The sequence below is a fragment of the Sparus aurata genome, chromosome 8 (genome assembly GCF_900880675.1).
Source record: "Sparus aurata chromosome 8, fSpaAur1.1, whole genome shotgun sequence".
Lineage (NCBI taxonomy): Eukaryota > Metazoa > Chordata > Actinopteri > Spariformes > Sparidae > Sparus > Sparus aurata.
In genome coordinates, this window is record NC_044194.1 from 22,195,927 (window position 1) to 22,211,855 (window position 15,929).

Consider the following 15,929-nt stretch of genomic DNA (forward strand, 5'->3'; position numbering starts at 1 on the left):
CATATATTAAGTAAAGGACAATCACAATGACATATTAAATGTATATTTAGCAAATGCAAGTAGGGACCTGTATGTAAGTCACACATACAACAGTTAAAAAAAAAAAGAAAAAATGCTTTCCTTCTAAACACTTTCAGTTGCATGAAAAGCTTCATTTTTATTTCATTAAGCACACTTCACATACATCCAATGCAAAATAATGACATGGAATAAGCATCTTAAGTATTTTCCAAACCTGGGTGCCATTTTCTCAGATTTTTGTGTAAGTGACTGGTGATAACAACAACTTCTGAAACTGGTCCAGTATGGAGCGAGGCTGCTGTAATGTAATCCCTCTGAGCAAATGCGCCTTGGCTTTTTTGAAATGACAATTGAGGGATGACAGGCAACAGGATAGGGGGGTGACAAGAAGGAAGGGGCCACAGGTCAGACTCAAACCCCGGGCTGCTGCAGCGAGGACAAAACCTCTCTACATGGGACGCCCACTCTACCAACTGAGCTAATGGGTGCTACCGATTTCTACATAATGTTGCTTTAATATTTCACATCTCCAATAAAATCTGTGGTATCAAAATACATTTTCAAATCCCCCCTATGGACCCTTGAGGAACATGTATTGAAAATTGCAACCATGTTGTTTTCCTCTGAAATTATGAAAAAAAAGATTAAATGTCCAGGCAGCAGCGACTTACCAAAAACAGGAAAATATGGTCCAGGTTGAAAAATAACCAATATTAGACTTTGAGAACAAAATAAAACGTCGATGCCATAAATGATTTCAACATAAGAAACATTCTTTAAGATAATTTCTTTACTTCAACAAAGAAACACATGGTAGAAAAAAACACATTATAAAATGATTATACACCCAAGTCTGTAGTCATGTTTAAATGATTTACTATTTAGTAATAATGACCTGGAGAACATCAACACATTATCACAGGCTGCACACAAACAAGTACAGCCAAAGAGGGAGACATAATCACATCTTCATCTTCACCGTCTGTTTCCTGATGATGGCTGACACACTGTGTTTACATAGTCTGCTTCTACGGCCTCCTGTGGAGACGAAACAAGAGAAAGTGATAGGACAGAGCTGAAATAGTCTTAGTCACTGTAAGGCTCCAAGTGGCTTTTATAAAACAGCTACAACATGTCATTTGTTGCAGGTGTGGAAGTGTCAAGGTGTCTTAAAACCCACATTAGAACAGCAGGTGGGGCAATCAACCACAGCCTCTCTTTCACACACACACAGAAAAATAATTTCTAAACAGAAAAAACACTTTAATGTGTTTTCAGATTGTTACGCTGCCATTAAGTGACCAATTTATTTAGGAAATATAAAAGCTGCTGTATGTAAGAATTGTCCTGCAAGTAACTGCTAACTGTAGCTGTCCTTAGCTAGTTAGCTCAGTTAATAGTGCAGGTGGTGTTTATATAACTAGAACAGGACCTTTGGACGGGGACTAGCTCTAGCTAGCTAGTTAACATGCTAACTTAAGAAGATATCTCTGCAACGCAATACAAAGAAATGATAATATCAAAACTGCAACTCATTCACATTCTGTTGATAATTTTTTGAATGTTTATAACTAGAATTGTTACATGTAGCCCCTTTAATTGAGGTTTAAAGCTATTTTGACTTAATTGTTTTTCTTTGTTTTTCTTCGGGATTTATTTAATCCATGCTTTTATGGATGAAAAAAATGTAACTGTTCACAACTTTATATGTTTAAGGTTTTAGAAAAATATTACCTATTGACACATCCAGCAGATACACCAATCTGGCGACCTGCTAGTTACTAACCTCCCCAGTATGCAATGTCAAGTGCCATGATTTGTTTTCTTTTTATGTTCCTTCCATTAACTCAAATGACCTAGTTTCAAAAATCTTTAATACATCTTGTCAAATGAATAAATTCAGTTCTGATTCATTTAGAAAAAGTCAGATTATATACCCTCACTCTTATGTGCTTCACTGCATTGTTTGCACCGTTGCATTGTTAACACGATTTATAATAATTTACGTCTCCTCATCCAGCTTACCTTCGGTGGTTTGGTGGAGCGTCTTAATCGAAACCAGCTGAAAGACAAAAGATGATGGACTACAGTTTTTTTGTAATGTACAAAAATAATATACTGATATGTCTCATACGGGATGAAAAATTAGACCAATTTGTTTGTAGCTGCAAGTGATCATAGGGAAAAGTTAGTCTCACCACTCAAAGATGACTGACACACTGATGAGCGTTACGATTCCCAGGAGCTTTACCACAACTTGGACCCAAACCAGTCCAGACTGTTGACTACCTGTAACACAACAGCACGAACACATGCTTAACATGTTACCTCCCTAAAACATCACTAACCATAATTACAGCAGTTACCTTTAAAGGTCAGCTGTAGTCCTGTTGATAGTTGAATGTCCAGATCATTTCTGCATCCACAGTAGAACAATCTGCCTCGATCACCGTTGGTCACTTTAAAATCATAAACCTGTGTGTCAACTCTGATCAGTTCCAGTCTGCTATCACTGAGCATGAACCAGACAAAGTGGACAATGGCAGGGTTTCCTCTGCAGGAGCAGGTCAGGTTAACCACACTGCCGACTGACACTGGATCAGTGGGACTGATGACCACAGAAGTGTCCCTGGGAGAGTCTGGAAGAAATGTTATTTAATTTATTCAGTCAATATGATAGAAAAAGCTTACATTGAAGTTTTGTAACAGGATTGAATGGAAAATGTACATGTAATAAAAAATACCTAAAGTTGCTGTTTATCATCTCAACAAAACAAAATAAAAATTTAAGTCGTACATTCGACACTGAGAGTCTTTGTCTCCTCTGCTGTCTTGACATGTTTTCCTTCATTCACAGGATATGTGGCAGAACAGCTGATGTTGTATCCATCATGTTGGTCTGACAGAGTGATGGTCTCCTGGATTTTAGTTGTAAAGGTTCCATCTGTGTTTTCCTCTATTTTGTTGTGAGAGTCTTGTTGGAGATTCCAGGTGAGTTTAGGAGGGGAGTGTGGACAGGGAGTGAAAGCTGAGCAGGTTATAGTGACAGACTCCTTCTCCTTCAGATCACCTGAGATCTCAATTGTGGGGCGACGAGGAGAATCTGTGGGTTCAAATCACACACAGTTTTTGTTCAGAAAATTCTTGTAATTCTTGTAATTTTTACAGTAAGTAAACAGATATACTGTAGATCATGGTGGGGTTTTATGCTTAAATTGCTTCAATTCCCTCTAATACAGTTTACTATATTAATAACAGTTGTGTGTTTCATTAAAGTCCCCCAAGACATGTGCTCAATATCTTAAATACTATTCATTTATAGTTAAAAGGTAAAATCTCAGCTAATCTGCTTCACCAGGACCATGTGGGTGTGGTTTGATTAGATTTGACACCAACTCTCATCACATTTCTATGCAGCTTTTACTTAATGAACCAAAACACGGAACTCTGTGTTAAATCAAACTCTCAGAACTTTGGCAGAAACATGTGATCCTGCTGGACTGTGAGAGTTTGTTGAGCATCTAATAATGTTAACTGTCAGTCTTACAACAGAAGCAATTTACGTGGTGTACACACCACCCCTGCTAACCTGAGCTCCCAATCTGGACTGCTAGCTGCACGGCTAACTGAGCTAATTAGCTGAAGACTGCTACAGTTAGCAGTTATTCTGGTGACATGCTCCCCCCAATTTTGAGTATGAATTTGACAGGATGCCAATTCTTAGGTATTGTACCTATAAAGACTGACTGAGAAGTGAAAAATCTCTCTTACCTTTAACTGATACTTGAAGAGGATCACAATATGCTGACGCTCTGAATGGCCAGTTTTCAATTCTTAAGAAATATGTGTCAGTGTAATTTGGAATTAAACTGGAAAACAAAGTGGTACAGTTTTTCTGAGACAGGTTTCCAATAATACTCATTGGATAGGTGTTAATTGTGCCACTGCTGTTGAGAATGACATTGTTTAGTTTGACAAAACTGGCGTCACTCTTAAGCCACACTCCAAAGACGTCTCTTTCACTGTCAAACTCCTGTTCTGGTTTAGGTCTAAACATACATGGGATTAGCAAACAGGATCCACTCAGTGCTTCCATTGTCTTCGGTGCAGTGATGAAGAGGCCTGAACCCTCTGGACAGACAGCCAAAGCACCTGGAAACAAAATAAGTGATGGACAAAATGTGTTAAACAATCTTCATGTCAAGAAAGAAATATTTAAATGCACTTAAGTACTAATATTTATCTTTTTGTTATTATTATTATGTAGTTTTGATTGGTTTACAACAAGCAGATCAGTATTGTTCAGTATTGTTCAGTGATTAGTATTGTTACAGTGACACAAGTAAGGAAAGATGATCAGATCTACCTACCTAAATTTAGAAGGAAAAAATGTAAGTTTAAACTGTAAACTATTCAAGTAACGCCTGAAAATAACCGTGACAGAACCAAAGAACTTACCGGAAACAAAGAAGACACTCAGTAACATGTTGGCTGTCACCATATTCACACACAGGACTGCCATGACACTCATCACCTGGGTTTACAAACACAACAGTGCACTTATATTCCAGTAATCTTGGTGATTCGTGTGGATTTTACCAAGCATTTATGTTCCCATAAAGTAACTTCCCCAATTAAAATTGGCACGTTTTGTCCTGTATGACCAGTCGTTGAGTTTTAAGCAGTAATAAACATTTGCAGAGCTAAATACCTGAAAAACCTGGAAAATTAAATCCTGCAGAACGTCTTTCCAAAGCAGATCACAGAATTCTGTGGCTAAAAATGGTAAGAAGTACAATCCGTAGAAGCAGTCAAATTATTTGCCTTGCTAAACTATCCTGAAGCAAAAAGGGGGAAGATGGATGACTTATAACTGTAAAGAGAAGTGATGACATTGTAGAACTTCAGCTGTGTTCAGGAAATGTATGCAACAGACCAACATAGCAACTGTCTGATTTAGCCACTGTAATCGAAAGCAAGTTTTGTGACCACATACAGTTCCTTTAGCATATATGATGTAACCTGAAGGATGCAGTTGTGCAGAAAACCTGGTAGTTGTCACCCAAGTCTTTGTATCACGACTTACAAGCCTGTGTACACATACATGGTGACAAGTGAAAGAGACCCACCATTCTTCCTCATTATCTCATACTTTTAATTTTAAACATACATTTTTCTTTTGACAGAGTTTACAGTTTACATGCTGCAGGAAAACAACTATTGAGGTCAAGAAAATAAATGAGACGGTCAAACCTTCTCAGCAAACAGCACTGGCAGCATGAGTAAAAAAATGCTTTTTTTTTATCTTTTAGTAACATTTACCTAGACCTCCTCATCATGTTCTTCTCTCCAAGCTCAAAGTGAAATTATTTAATATTCAATGGCCAAGAAAACAAAAAGCATTCCACTTCCTTGTAAGTGGCACAACAGCAACACACAAAAATGGGGAAACGAGGCGAAATGAAATATAATAACATCGACATCTTCCTCTTCTCCGTCAGGCTCATGATGCTCAAACTCAATCACTCTGTTGACATAGTCAACACTTCCACTGCTTCCTGCAGAAATGACCCGTACACACTGTCAAATACAAAATAAAAACCTCATCTTAATCCTGGATATGTATGTTAAATGATCCTAAAGTAGCCCCAGAGCAAACTCACAGTAAAAAAGACATTAAACTTTACAACAGTAAAAGTTGGAGTACAGGCATTGTCCTATTTGTGTTCTCTTAAATGATAAAAGCTAATTTTTTAGTTCGAACACGTTGAACTATGTATGTTTTTTATTGCAAAAAACAAACAAAGTGGAAAACAGAATGGGTTCAAATACTAATATTTCCTTGCACGTGTGTTAAGAAATTTCATGTTCACGGTCATTATGGAGCAAATGTGTTGTCTATTTTCCAGAAGCCCTTATATTGTTCAGTTTGTCTTTAAAGTGACACACTTACGTTCACTTTCTGTACGTGTGACTTCAAATTCTTCAGTCATCTCCGGCTTTGCCATTAAAAGATGAGCCATCACGGGGAAATTCGAATCAAATTATTTTCTGTATCTAAATGCACGTTGGCTCAGAAATGTAACAATTATATTGTCCAAAAGAAACAACACATGGATAACCTGATAAAAATAAAAATACAATACACGTCAAGGGTCTTTCAAAGAACGTGGATGAACACTGTTGGAAAAATCACTCAGTTTTGAATTAACATAAATGATCATTAATATCAAATCAAACATTTATAAAACATTCGTTTTTTGTTATCAGTGGAGGACTCTAAAATAAACAATAGAGGCGACTACGCACATATTAAAAATGATACTGTCACTCACACTAAAATTTCAAATGATACATTTCTTACCGATAAATAACTTTGGTTGGAGTAAAATGTAAATCGACAGTCACTATGAGAATCCTGCAGGCCAGGTGACCATCTTCCCCTGTGAACAAAGTTCTTAGAATTTACCCTCTGGTTTGTCTGCAATGTTCCACTCCTCTGTCACACCGGTCTGTCAGCCACAAAGACAAACCACATGTATGTACAACTCATACTGAATCACATTGAGAGCCGCATTAAGACTGACTCATTTCAGCTCTACTCAAGTCAATCTGATGTCTGTCTTGAAAAACTTGAACTCTCTGAACTCCTCATTAAGTGAATCTCGACATATTTCTTAACATCTATCTAAAAATCAATCTAAACATATATCTCTAAATCTATCTATACATATATCTTAAATTCTATCTATACATCTATCTGTACATCAGTCTATATATTTATCTAAACATCTATCTGTACATCTATTTACACATCCATTGATCCATCTGCATGACATCAAAGAAGTCCACCGTGAGGAGAGGAGGGCAGCTGATGCTCTGCATTGGATGGACTTGGTGGAGGATCAAGCTGCTCCGTCACCAGGTGATGCTCCACATCCTCTGATTGGCTGGACTCTGTGTGAGTTCTGCAGAGGAGGACAGAGATGTGACTGCTGTTTCAAGAACATGCAGCCAGGAGGCGGGCGGGGCTTAGAATGTAATCCTGGGGCAGGTGATACATGTCACTCACGTGCACGGTCACTGGAGTTTGTGTGTGCGGCAGCTGCACCAGGGCCGTCCGCTGACGTGTGCTGTGACAGGCCCGGGACTGTCTGCGAGGGATGAGGTTCCTCCACAGCTCTCTGTGAGGTCGAGGCCTCCATCACAGCTGCCCGTGAGGCGGAAGCCACCACTGACACTGCTACACCAACAAACAAAAACACAGATCAATCCTCCAAAACTTTGTTTGTTTATTTAGTTTGTAAGCATACAAAAAAAACCGTCAGTGAAGATCTTTCTATTTTGATTAAAAATAGTGTCCCTTTAAAGATCTTGTACCAGGAACCATTGTACCTCAGTGTTATTGTTCACAGTGGGGAAGTTGTTTTGCGCTATTAAAGTTAAATCTAATAAAATGTACCATTAGTCACCTGTAATGGTCCTGAACTTTGTATTCATGTAAATGTTACTACTTGAACTAAATACCTTGAACTACATATCCTTGTTTGAAAAATGTATGTAATTTAACAATCAATCGTCTTGTAGTTTTCATCACATTTCACATGACAGTCCTGACCTTTAGGAGCTTTTGCCCTACACAAAAACAAACACTTCTCTACTCTTCTCCAGTGATGTATGTGGTGACATAAACTTGTACGAGTTGAGTCTGAGCAGTGAGTACTCACATAGTTTTGGCTGACTGAGCAGTCGGGGTGTCTCTGGGTGTGGAACTCTCTCTCTCTCTCTGTCTGCCGTTTGGTAATATATGGCCTGCTCCACTGCTGACAGTGACTTCCACTGTGGACAGATGGACAACACACTGTTTGTTAGCACACGCACGCAAGCACACAGACACACTGAATACAGACACAAATATGCACACAGGTTCTCATTAATGGTATCAATCAGTGTAAACATTTTTTTCCCAAGCACTGATCAAGTTGGTAACACTCACTGTCACACTTACTCTCTGTCCCAGGACCTTCCAACAGTGGCATGCTCTCAGCCGCCGCAGGCCGACCCAGGATCAGGCTCACAGTCACAGTCCTTATTCGATGAAGTGAAGCCTGAACTTCCTGAGGTCTTGTTAATGTAAGTCCTCCCACTGAACATGGAAAAAAACACACACACACACACAATTATCCTGTTATTGTCATAAATCATGTATCTGTTATTAGCTTTGGTGAGCTGAACTATTTTTTCGTCTGCGAAATAGGTGTCATGACCAGAGGAAGACATCTCACCTGACTTTGTCCCCCCCACCTTCCAGTGGCAGCATGTTCTCAGGCCGGACCATCAACAGAGGGAACACATGGCCTGAACGTCTTTCTCATCCAGGAGAAGACACGTCGGAGGAAATTCTTCTTCTTCCCTGGCTCGTTCTCTGCTCCCGTGTTTTCTGAAAATAAAAGGACATTAAAGTCCTCAGATGTACTCCAAAATGCACAACAGCTCAGACACAAGTAGAGGTGACTGTTACTTACCACATGAGCCCGAGGCCTCACATATTGATGACTCCATGCCACTTTCAACGTCGGTCACTAAGGACACTGACGCCTCGTACAGGCCAGACTGAAAACTGAACACAAACAACAAAAAAGTTAGTCAGACTTTCATTCCTGTTATCGTCATCACATCATAAAACTGCAACAAGGAACTTTTCATTTTTGTTGTTTCTGAGGCTCCTGCGGACCAAACCTCCTGAAGTAAAGATCTTGATCTAGCTTTCGTGTGGATTTGATGTGGAAGTGAGTGAAAAACAAAGGCAAAAGGTTCTGATCCTAATTTTCATCATCTCACCTGACTGCACTCTCCTGATCTCCCAGCATCGAGCGCTGGGCTGTCGCAGGCCGAACCAGAATCACCACACCTGATGATAGAAACGTGGGGGATGGAGTGGAGTCCTCACTCGAGAACGGGGAAGTGAAGGCTGAACATCCTGAGGTCTTGTCAATGTAAGACCTGCCACTGAACACGCACAATTATCCTGTTATTGTCATGACATCTTCAAGAATCATGTCTCTGCTATTATTTCTGCTGATCTGAACCATTTTCTCATCTGAGAAATGGGTGTCATGACTAGAGGAAGACATCTCACCTGACTTCGCTCCCCTGACCTTCCAGCAGCAGTGTGTTCTCAGCCGTCGCAGGCCGAACCAGGATCACACCTGCTGGTGGAATGTGAGAAGTGTGGAGAGTGAAAGGGGGCGCTGTTGTAGGACAAGCGGGGCGTCTTTTACTCAGGACTGCCGCCTTTGGTCTCATCATCTTACGATGGCTCGTCTCAGACTTCTCTGTCCCATTGCTACAAAAAGACATTACTCGCTGTTACACTGATGTCCCGGAAACACAACGGGACACTGATCAAATGACAAATCGTCACTAACTAACAAAGCACCACCTACAGGACTCACACCTCACATGCACACTTACTTTGGGTAGTCTTTGGTGATAAATGGATGAGTGAGGACTTCACGGGGAGTAATCCTCTCATCCACACCCGTCTTCAGCATGGCCTTCAGGAGCTCGATGCACTGGTCTCGCTCTGCGGCCTCAGATCCATTATTTTCCTCAAGACGCATCTAGTTGAGGAAACAACGGTCATTTCCACCATCATGAAAGACAATCGGTCATAGTGACAAATAAAGTTACTTCACACTTACTTTTTTGAGATCGTCCAGAGACTGGAGCTTGTGGTCCTTGACAGTGCTGAGGTGACATCTGAAATACTCAAAAGATGTCTGAAAGAAGGTTCAAAGTGTTTGTATCAGTGATCCTCAGAATCATTTTGAATGATCGACTGTTAAATGTTGGGAAATGTTTACAAGAAATAAAAGATGATAAAAGATTAAAGGTCAGAGAAGGTTCACTGTGGTACCTTGAGCTCCCAGCTGCTGGACTCAGTCCAGTTAAAGTACTTCTTTGTCTGTAGACCAGTACTGAGAACAAGGTCTTCTGGCTGACCCAGGAGATCAATGATGCTCCGCAGCTGGAGATTAAACACAGCATTACATCAAGACATGTAAGAGCAAGTATTGTTCTCAGGAGGGCAAAGTATGAATCGCCATATCCGAATGGCCAGTTCTCGTTGGTGGGTTCGGTTCAAGCACGAGGCAGCCAATCAGAGGCAAAGTAGGGCAGGTCATCCTTTCACAACATGCTTATGCTTACACCATTGTAGCTAAGGTACAAAGTTCTCTGAACCACAAAACATCAGATTACTTCCTTCTGTCACACTCAAAGTAAATTTATAGCATCTTTTCATCTGTTTGAACAAAACACCAAGATGGTTTCTCATTCCCTATGTTGTCTAAATTTTCTTTCGAGTCCCAGCTTCAGATGACTCATTATTGTACATGGAGCACTAATTAGAGCAAAACCACAAGCAAGAGTGAAGACACACAAGTATGAGTGACTGACAAACTGTCTGAATAATTTAAGTGACTTACAATTTCATACTCGGAGCGTCCACTGAAAGGTAGTTTGCCGCAGATCATGATGAACATCAGACAGCCCAGGGACCACATGTCAATGGCCTCAGAAAATGGACAGCCCAACAGGATTTCTGGAGACCTGAATGTGGAGGAGAAATATTACACAGGATGTTTACGCTGTCAGACCTGGGAGGGGAGCAATAAATGGTAAACTTCTAACTCACTCCAGTGTAATAATAAAAATAATGAAGCCCACCTGAATGCCATCGGTTGCAGGCGCTTGCCCTGGCTGGCTTCTGATCTGGACATGGCAACACCGAAGTCAATGAGCTTGACTCTGAAGGGTCGTGTTTGGTGATTCTCTATCATGATGTTGTGCAGGTGCAGGTCAGCATGGATCACCCCGATCCCCTTCAGTGCCTCAAATGCTGTCCCCATCTGAAAGTACAAGGTCAGTAAGAATGTACCAAAGCCTAAAAGTGACAGAGTGCTCAGTGCTTAGCTTTCCATCTGCCGTGCTGATGGAGGTCATACCTGCTGGATGATGCTTCTGATGTCACTCACAAGCATAGGCACAAAACTTGTCTTTCCAAGGTAGTCGCCTAGGGTGATATCCAACACCTCCAACACCATTGCCTTTCCATATCTGGTTTGAAAGCAATCCATGAACTCAACGATGTTGTGTTGGTGGAGTTTCAGGCGCTTGAACCGTCTCAGCATGGAAACCTGGAGAGACACGGCAAGTTTGATATGATTAGTTTTTTACAGTCAGTTCATGTGTTAACGTGTTAAGTCTTTATAACGTGGCGCTTAAAACATAGTGTGCAGATAATCAATATCTCTTCATATAGTGACACTTCTAGATAGCTTAAAGCAGCTCAAATGGAAAGGAATTGCTTGTTTGCGCGAGGCATTTACAGCACCTCTGACTACACAATATCTTGAACCGTGAACATCAAAATCAACACCTCCTACCTCATTGACGGTGTCATTCTCAAAGCATTTAGGTATCTTCACAGCCACCGTCTGCTTGATGTCCTTTTTCCAACATTTTAACACCTTTCCGAAGTAGCCCTCTCCCAGAACTTCCAGGACATCATATCCCCTGGGGAGCTGGACGGGGTCCATCTCGGAAGGTGAGGTGGATGCCTTGGATACCCTGGATCCCATGTTGTCAATCAGAATACTGAAACAAAACAAGAAAAATGAGATGTTACTTTCATTCCCTTTGAAGGACCTTAACAATGTTTCAGATACTGAGTACATATCATTTTGCTACCATCCTACGGTCTCTACCCTGTCAACGATTAGATGACACAAAACTTGTTAAACTGCCGCTTCAGGTCTTTACAAACACAATCGTGTATATATTTCATATTCCACATTTCAGTGATCATCTGATTGTCTGAGGTCTGAGCAAAATCAGGGGATTTCCACTAAATGTTAATGATTTCTACAGGTATCTACAAATAAGAGATTTATATGAAAAACAGATAGGCTAAACCCTGAATTCTCAGAGGAGGGTAATGCAGTGATAAATATCCTACTTCAAGCTTATCAACTCAAAAACAATGTCTGAACTACACCATTGTCTTCAAAAGCAGAAAGGGAGCGATACAGAATATGTTAAAGTGAAATGGGGAAAAGAACTACACACACAGAAATATTATAGGAGGCTTCGACAATAATATTAAAACTATTGGAGAGACAGAGATTAGGTTGATTAGGGTCTTCATTGATGCATTTAAAAGGTCAAATTAACAGAAAAGCTATCTCCAGGATTTATTCATCGTTACAACTGGAGAGATGCCTTTCCACAGTGTATATTAAATCAAGATGGGAGACAGAAGCTAAGATACAAATGACTGAAAATGAATAAATATCTGTTAGACACAATCAAACACCTCAAGTTCAGGTATCTGGAGGGAATTCACCTGGAAAAACACCTTGAGGTTTTTCATTACTACCAGAATAAACAATCGCGCAGTAACTAATCCGAGCTAGTAAAAAAGCAATAACCAGGAAATGGCGAAGTAAAAAGTCTCCAACAATCCTTGAATCGACCGAAATAGTTCATTCAGATACTCCTTACAAGTTCCAGTACAGATGAGGATTTTACATCTAAAACCTGGCATTAGCTCATAAAATACGATGCAGTGTTGCGGTTATGAATATCAGTTGATTCGTTTATTATAGCAGTCTATCAAGTAAAGTAAGTAGGCTTATCCTCCGAGAGCACAACCCTTTGCCCATTGTCCTATTTAGATACTGTCTGTCCGCCAAATATATATTGCTGTGCACAGAACAGCTTGCGCCATTACACACCTAACCTGTCCATACCTTCAATAAAAAGCACGCAGTCAACAAGACAACTTCTCCAAAATGAGCACACACAATAATCTGTTCTTCACCGCAGGGAAAACTGATTAAGCCAATATGTCCTTTAACTTATTAGTCATGAGTCATGGAGGAGACGGTGGGATGGACGCAGGATGCCATGCTCATCTCTGCCGAACCTTTTCAATACCAACACGTCATGTACAAGCTCTGAGCGCTGACTGAACTCAACAGTGAGAAGGCCTTCAAATATATTTTAAACTGTGAACTTGAACTCTCTCTGACAACATATCCGGTTACACTTTCAGTTCAGTTTCAACAACTACAGCAGCTGTCTCAGCTGTACACAGACAGACGGCCCTGCTGTGTTTACACCTGCACGTTCTCATCTCCTAACGTTCCATCGTCTCCATGGTGCACGAGACAAACATGTTGTTTTTTCAAAAAAAGGCACGGTCGCCATCTTTTCCCCCAAATGTTCAACCTTAAATATTTAAACATGTAGCCTAATGCCTCAAACAAAAATAACAGTCTTTGAAAACCACTAAACAACCGTGAACACATTCCTCAACTTTCGCGGGACTTTCAGCGCATTCTTAACCTCTAAAAAACATTTTACACCGATAAAACGTCAAGTACGACCCAAAAGTGAGTTTCCATGAAAGGCTAGCTAAAATGTTATCAATAGCCTATCTGTAAATTCATCATTTTCCAAGAGTATGCGCACATTGCCAACCGAAACCCACTTCTACACGTTTAAGAAGATGAATAAATACATTTGGTGTGATAATAAAAAAATTCCTACCTGCATAGACTCAGGACAGCAGGTGCCTCGCCACAGGGGGTCAACCGGAGGACACTTCTCCAGCAGTTAGAGATGGTCTACTTCTGGCAGTAGTGGTCCTAGAGCAAAGTAATCCAAAAGGTTTGTTTGCAAACAATCTTACAGGTGGTCAGGTATAATCCAAGAGGTTTGTCTGAGATGAAGCCTTACAGGTGATCAGGTTAAATCCAAAATAAGTTTGTCAGAGATGAAGTCTTCAAATGATCAGATTTAATCCAAAAAAGGATTGTCTGAGATGAAGTCTTCCAGGTGAACAGGTATAATCCAAAACGTTTTGTTGAGTAGAAGTTTTCCAGTCGATCGGGTTTCCCAGATTGCAACTTTCCAACAATAAATCCGCAGTAGGTCAACTTGTCAAAGTTTAATGTGCGAATGAGAAATGAATGAGATCCGCAGCTTTTATAGCTTTGGTCAACGTTCTGTTTCCATGGCCTTCAGTGACGCGCGTGCGTGCGTGCGCTTGCGTGATCATGCAGGTTCTGTGCAGCAAATGAATGTATTTAGTTTTCTTGTGTAAAATGTCGTCATTCAATAACGTCATTTAAATGTGTCAATAGTGTCACTTCATTCATGCCAATAAAGTTTATTTGAATTGATAGATGTAAACTGTGGGATTGTTGTGTGAGCAGCAGGTGTTTCTACTACATCTCCAGTTCTAATCTTCAGTTTGTGGGGGTCCAAAATAATGAACGTGAGGGGCAGAGATCACTGAATAAATTCTAAACGAGAGAGAAAGAGGGAGAGAGGCTTTTGGTCGTCCCCGCCGCATCCTACGGAAGTCCGTTTCCACCAGTTAAAGAGAAAAGATGAAAACCAGACAATGACGAAAACATTTTTGAAATTGTCAGTTTAAAAATCCCATTGTGAAATTAAAAGTCAAATTACGAGATCACAAGTCTCAATATTATTATAGACATGTCAAATTAAAGACCTGTCCGCCCTCTAGAGAACAGAGCGTCTAAACATTGGAGTGGAGCCCCACGCAGCTCACTAGGCACATGTCCACTTGCCAAAAGGCCCCGAAGAGAAATGTGCCTGCTTGTTGAAAGAGCGTCCTGGTGACAAAGGTGGTCTACACTTTAGTCCACTTTCAGTGCTAATGTTGCAGACACTTTTGCATTTAATTATTTCCCCCGCTCTTGAGACTTGAAGTCAGTCTGCCATCACTGATCATAAACCTCAAACAATGGAAAAATGGAAGGTTTCCTCTGCAGGAGAAGGTCAGGTCCACCACACTGCCGACAGACACTGGATCAGTGGGACTGATGTCCAGACAGTGGTCTCTGGGAGAGTCTAGATGATTTGGCATATGTGAGACATTTGTTGAGTAATGAGAAAATATTTAGTCTAAGATGTTCATGTTTTCTAACGCTTTGCAATCAATTGTTTTATGATACAAAGCAGGAAGTATTTCAACATGCTCCATTCGCAAAATTTCATCAGTCTAGAAAGACCCACCTCCAAATGTATTGTGACATCTTGTGTTGACCTGATCTGACATAGATTGTGAGAACTAATAGACCAACAATAGAGCCCTGTGGTACCCCTCTGCTGTTGTGCAGGGGAGGATACATTTGAGATCATAAATAGAAAAAAAAAGTCTTGAGCATCATCATGAAATTAGTTTTATAGTAAAATGTTGTTTGTGATATTTCAATCAGTGACTTCAGGGTATTTACAAAGCACAAAAGGGAAATAGTTGTTTATGTTCAGGTGTTCCAACCTTCTTATATCTCTACGGCAATCAATCAATCAGTCAATCAATCAAAGCTTTTTATTGTTATCTTGCTAGTTTACAGCAGAACAATCAGGATGGATAAATAGCACCACAGGTAGAAGGAAAATATGTCCTTTAAGAGGCATTAAGTCACAGGATGTACAAATCTATATCATGTAGTCCTGCTGATTGTCTTAAAATTAACCCTTTAGCTTCAGATTGCATTGTACTTTTGAGAGCAGTTGAGGGGAAAATTGCTGCTTATGGCAGCAGGAAAAGATGGTAAAATTTAATCTGCTGGATTGAGGGATTGGTGTATTTAATCTCTGGAGTGTTCTGATGGTTCTTGGTTTTAAAGGTTCATTACAATGCTTATTCTCAAGATACAGCTCTTGGTATCTCATCACTATGTAATGCTAACACCCATTTGTACCAAATTCAATGTATGGTGCAGTTTTCCTTACTTTATATGTGAAATGATAATTCTAGGAAGTATTAACCAGTAAGAATAATGAAAAATACAAACATTTTAAAC

The 15,929-nt window shown here is 40.2% G+C and overlaps 2 protein-coding genes across 9 annotated transcripts; both read right to left on the minus strand.

Moving 5' to 3' along the window:
* Positions 1-793: 793 nt before the first annotated feature.
* Positions 794-5,980, minus strand: LOC115587291 (myeloid cell surface antigen CD33-like). 2 transcript variants are annotated; one of them, XM_030427056.1, is made up of 8 exons: positions 5,975-5,980; positions 4,480-4,555; positions 3,793-4,173; positions 2,819-3,124; positions 2,388-2,660; positions 2,220-2,310; positions 2,047-2,083; positions 794-1,059 (listed from the first exon to the last, which is right to left on the minus strand). In XM_030427056.1, exons 2-8 carry the CDS (start codon positions 4,550-4,552, stop codon positions 997-999), a joined length of 1,224 nt encoding a protein of 407 aa, XP_030282916.1. In that variant the 5' UTR covers positions 4,553-4,555; positions 5,975-5,980; the 3' UTR covers positions 794-996. The 2 variants fall into 2 exon arrangements, with proteins under 2 accessions (XP_030282916.1, XP_030282915.1); XM_030427055.1 differs by lacking the exon at positions 5,975-5,980 and adding an exon at positions 4,733-5,022.
* Positions 5,156-14,031, minus strand: LOC115587289 (homeodomain-interacting protein kinase 2-like). 7 transcript variants are annotated; one of them, XM_030427051.1, is made up of 19 exons: positions 13,828-14,031; positions 13,639-13,736; positions 11,472-11,682; positions 11,031-11,222; positions 10,753-10,934; positions 10,512-10,635; positions 9,941-10,051; positions 9,726-9,803; positions 9,496-9,644; positions 9,161-9,367; positions 8,863-9,030; positions 8,547-8,641; positions 8,307-8,461; positions 8,030-8,167; positions 7,749-7,860; positions 7,094-7,264; positions 6,834-6,989; positions 6,386-6,533; positions 5,156-5,601 (listed from the first exon to the last, which is right to left on the minus strand). In XM_030427051.1, the coding sequence occupies exons 3-13, from the start codon at positions 11,664-11,666 to the stop codon at positions 8,346-8,348; spliced, it is 1,617 nt and encodes a 538-aa protein (XP_030282911.1). In that variant the 5' UTR covers positions 11,667-11,682; positions 13,639-13,736; positions 13,828-14,031; the 3' UTR covers positions 5,156-5,601; positions 6,386-6,533; positions 6,834-6,989; positions 7,094-7,264; positions 7,749-7,860; positions 8,030-8,167; positions 8,307-8,345. The 7 variants fall into 7 exon arrangements, with proteins under 7 accessions (XP_030282911.1, XP_030282906.1, XP_030282907.1 ...); XM_030427046.1 differs by having other exon boundaries at positions 5,156-6,143; XM_030427047.1 differs by having other exon boundaries at positions 5,156-6,533; positions 7,094-7,261.
* Between the last annotated feature and the right edge of the window lie 1,898 nt (positions 14,032-15,929).

Excerpts from the sequence above, each read along its gene's own strand:
- LOC115587291 (XM_030427056.1), bottom strand. The coding sequence starts at position 4,552 with ATGAGTGTCATGGCAGTCCTGTGTGTGAATATGGTGACAGCCAACATG. Across the intron at positions 2,311-2,387 it reads ACTACAGCTGACCTTTAAAG|GTAGTCAACAGTCTGGACTG; the intron begins GTAACTGCTGTA and ends GTTGTGTTACAG. Across the intron at positions 1,060-2,046 it reads GCTCCACCAAACCACCGAAG|GAGGCCGTAGAAGCAGACTA; the intron begins GTAAGCTGGATG and ends TCGTCTCCACAG.
- LOC115587289 (XM_030427047.1), bottom strand. The coding sequence starts at position 11,666 with ATGGGATCCAGGGTATCCAAGGCATCCACCTCACCTTCCGAGATGGAC. Across the intron at positions 10,935-11,030 it reads TCAGAAGCATCATCCAGCAG|ATGGGGACAGCATTTGAGGC; the intron begins GTATGACCTCCA and ends TTGTACTTTCAG. Across the intron at positions 9,804-9,940 it reads CCAGCAGCTGGGAGCTCAAG|ACATCTTTTGAGTATTTCAG; the intron begins GTACCACAGTGA and ends ACCTTCTTTCAG.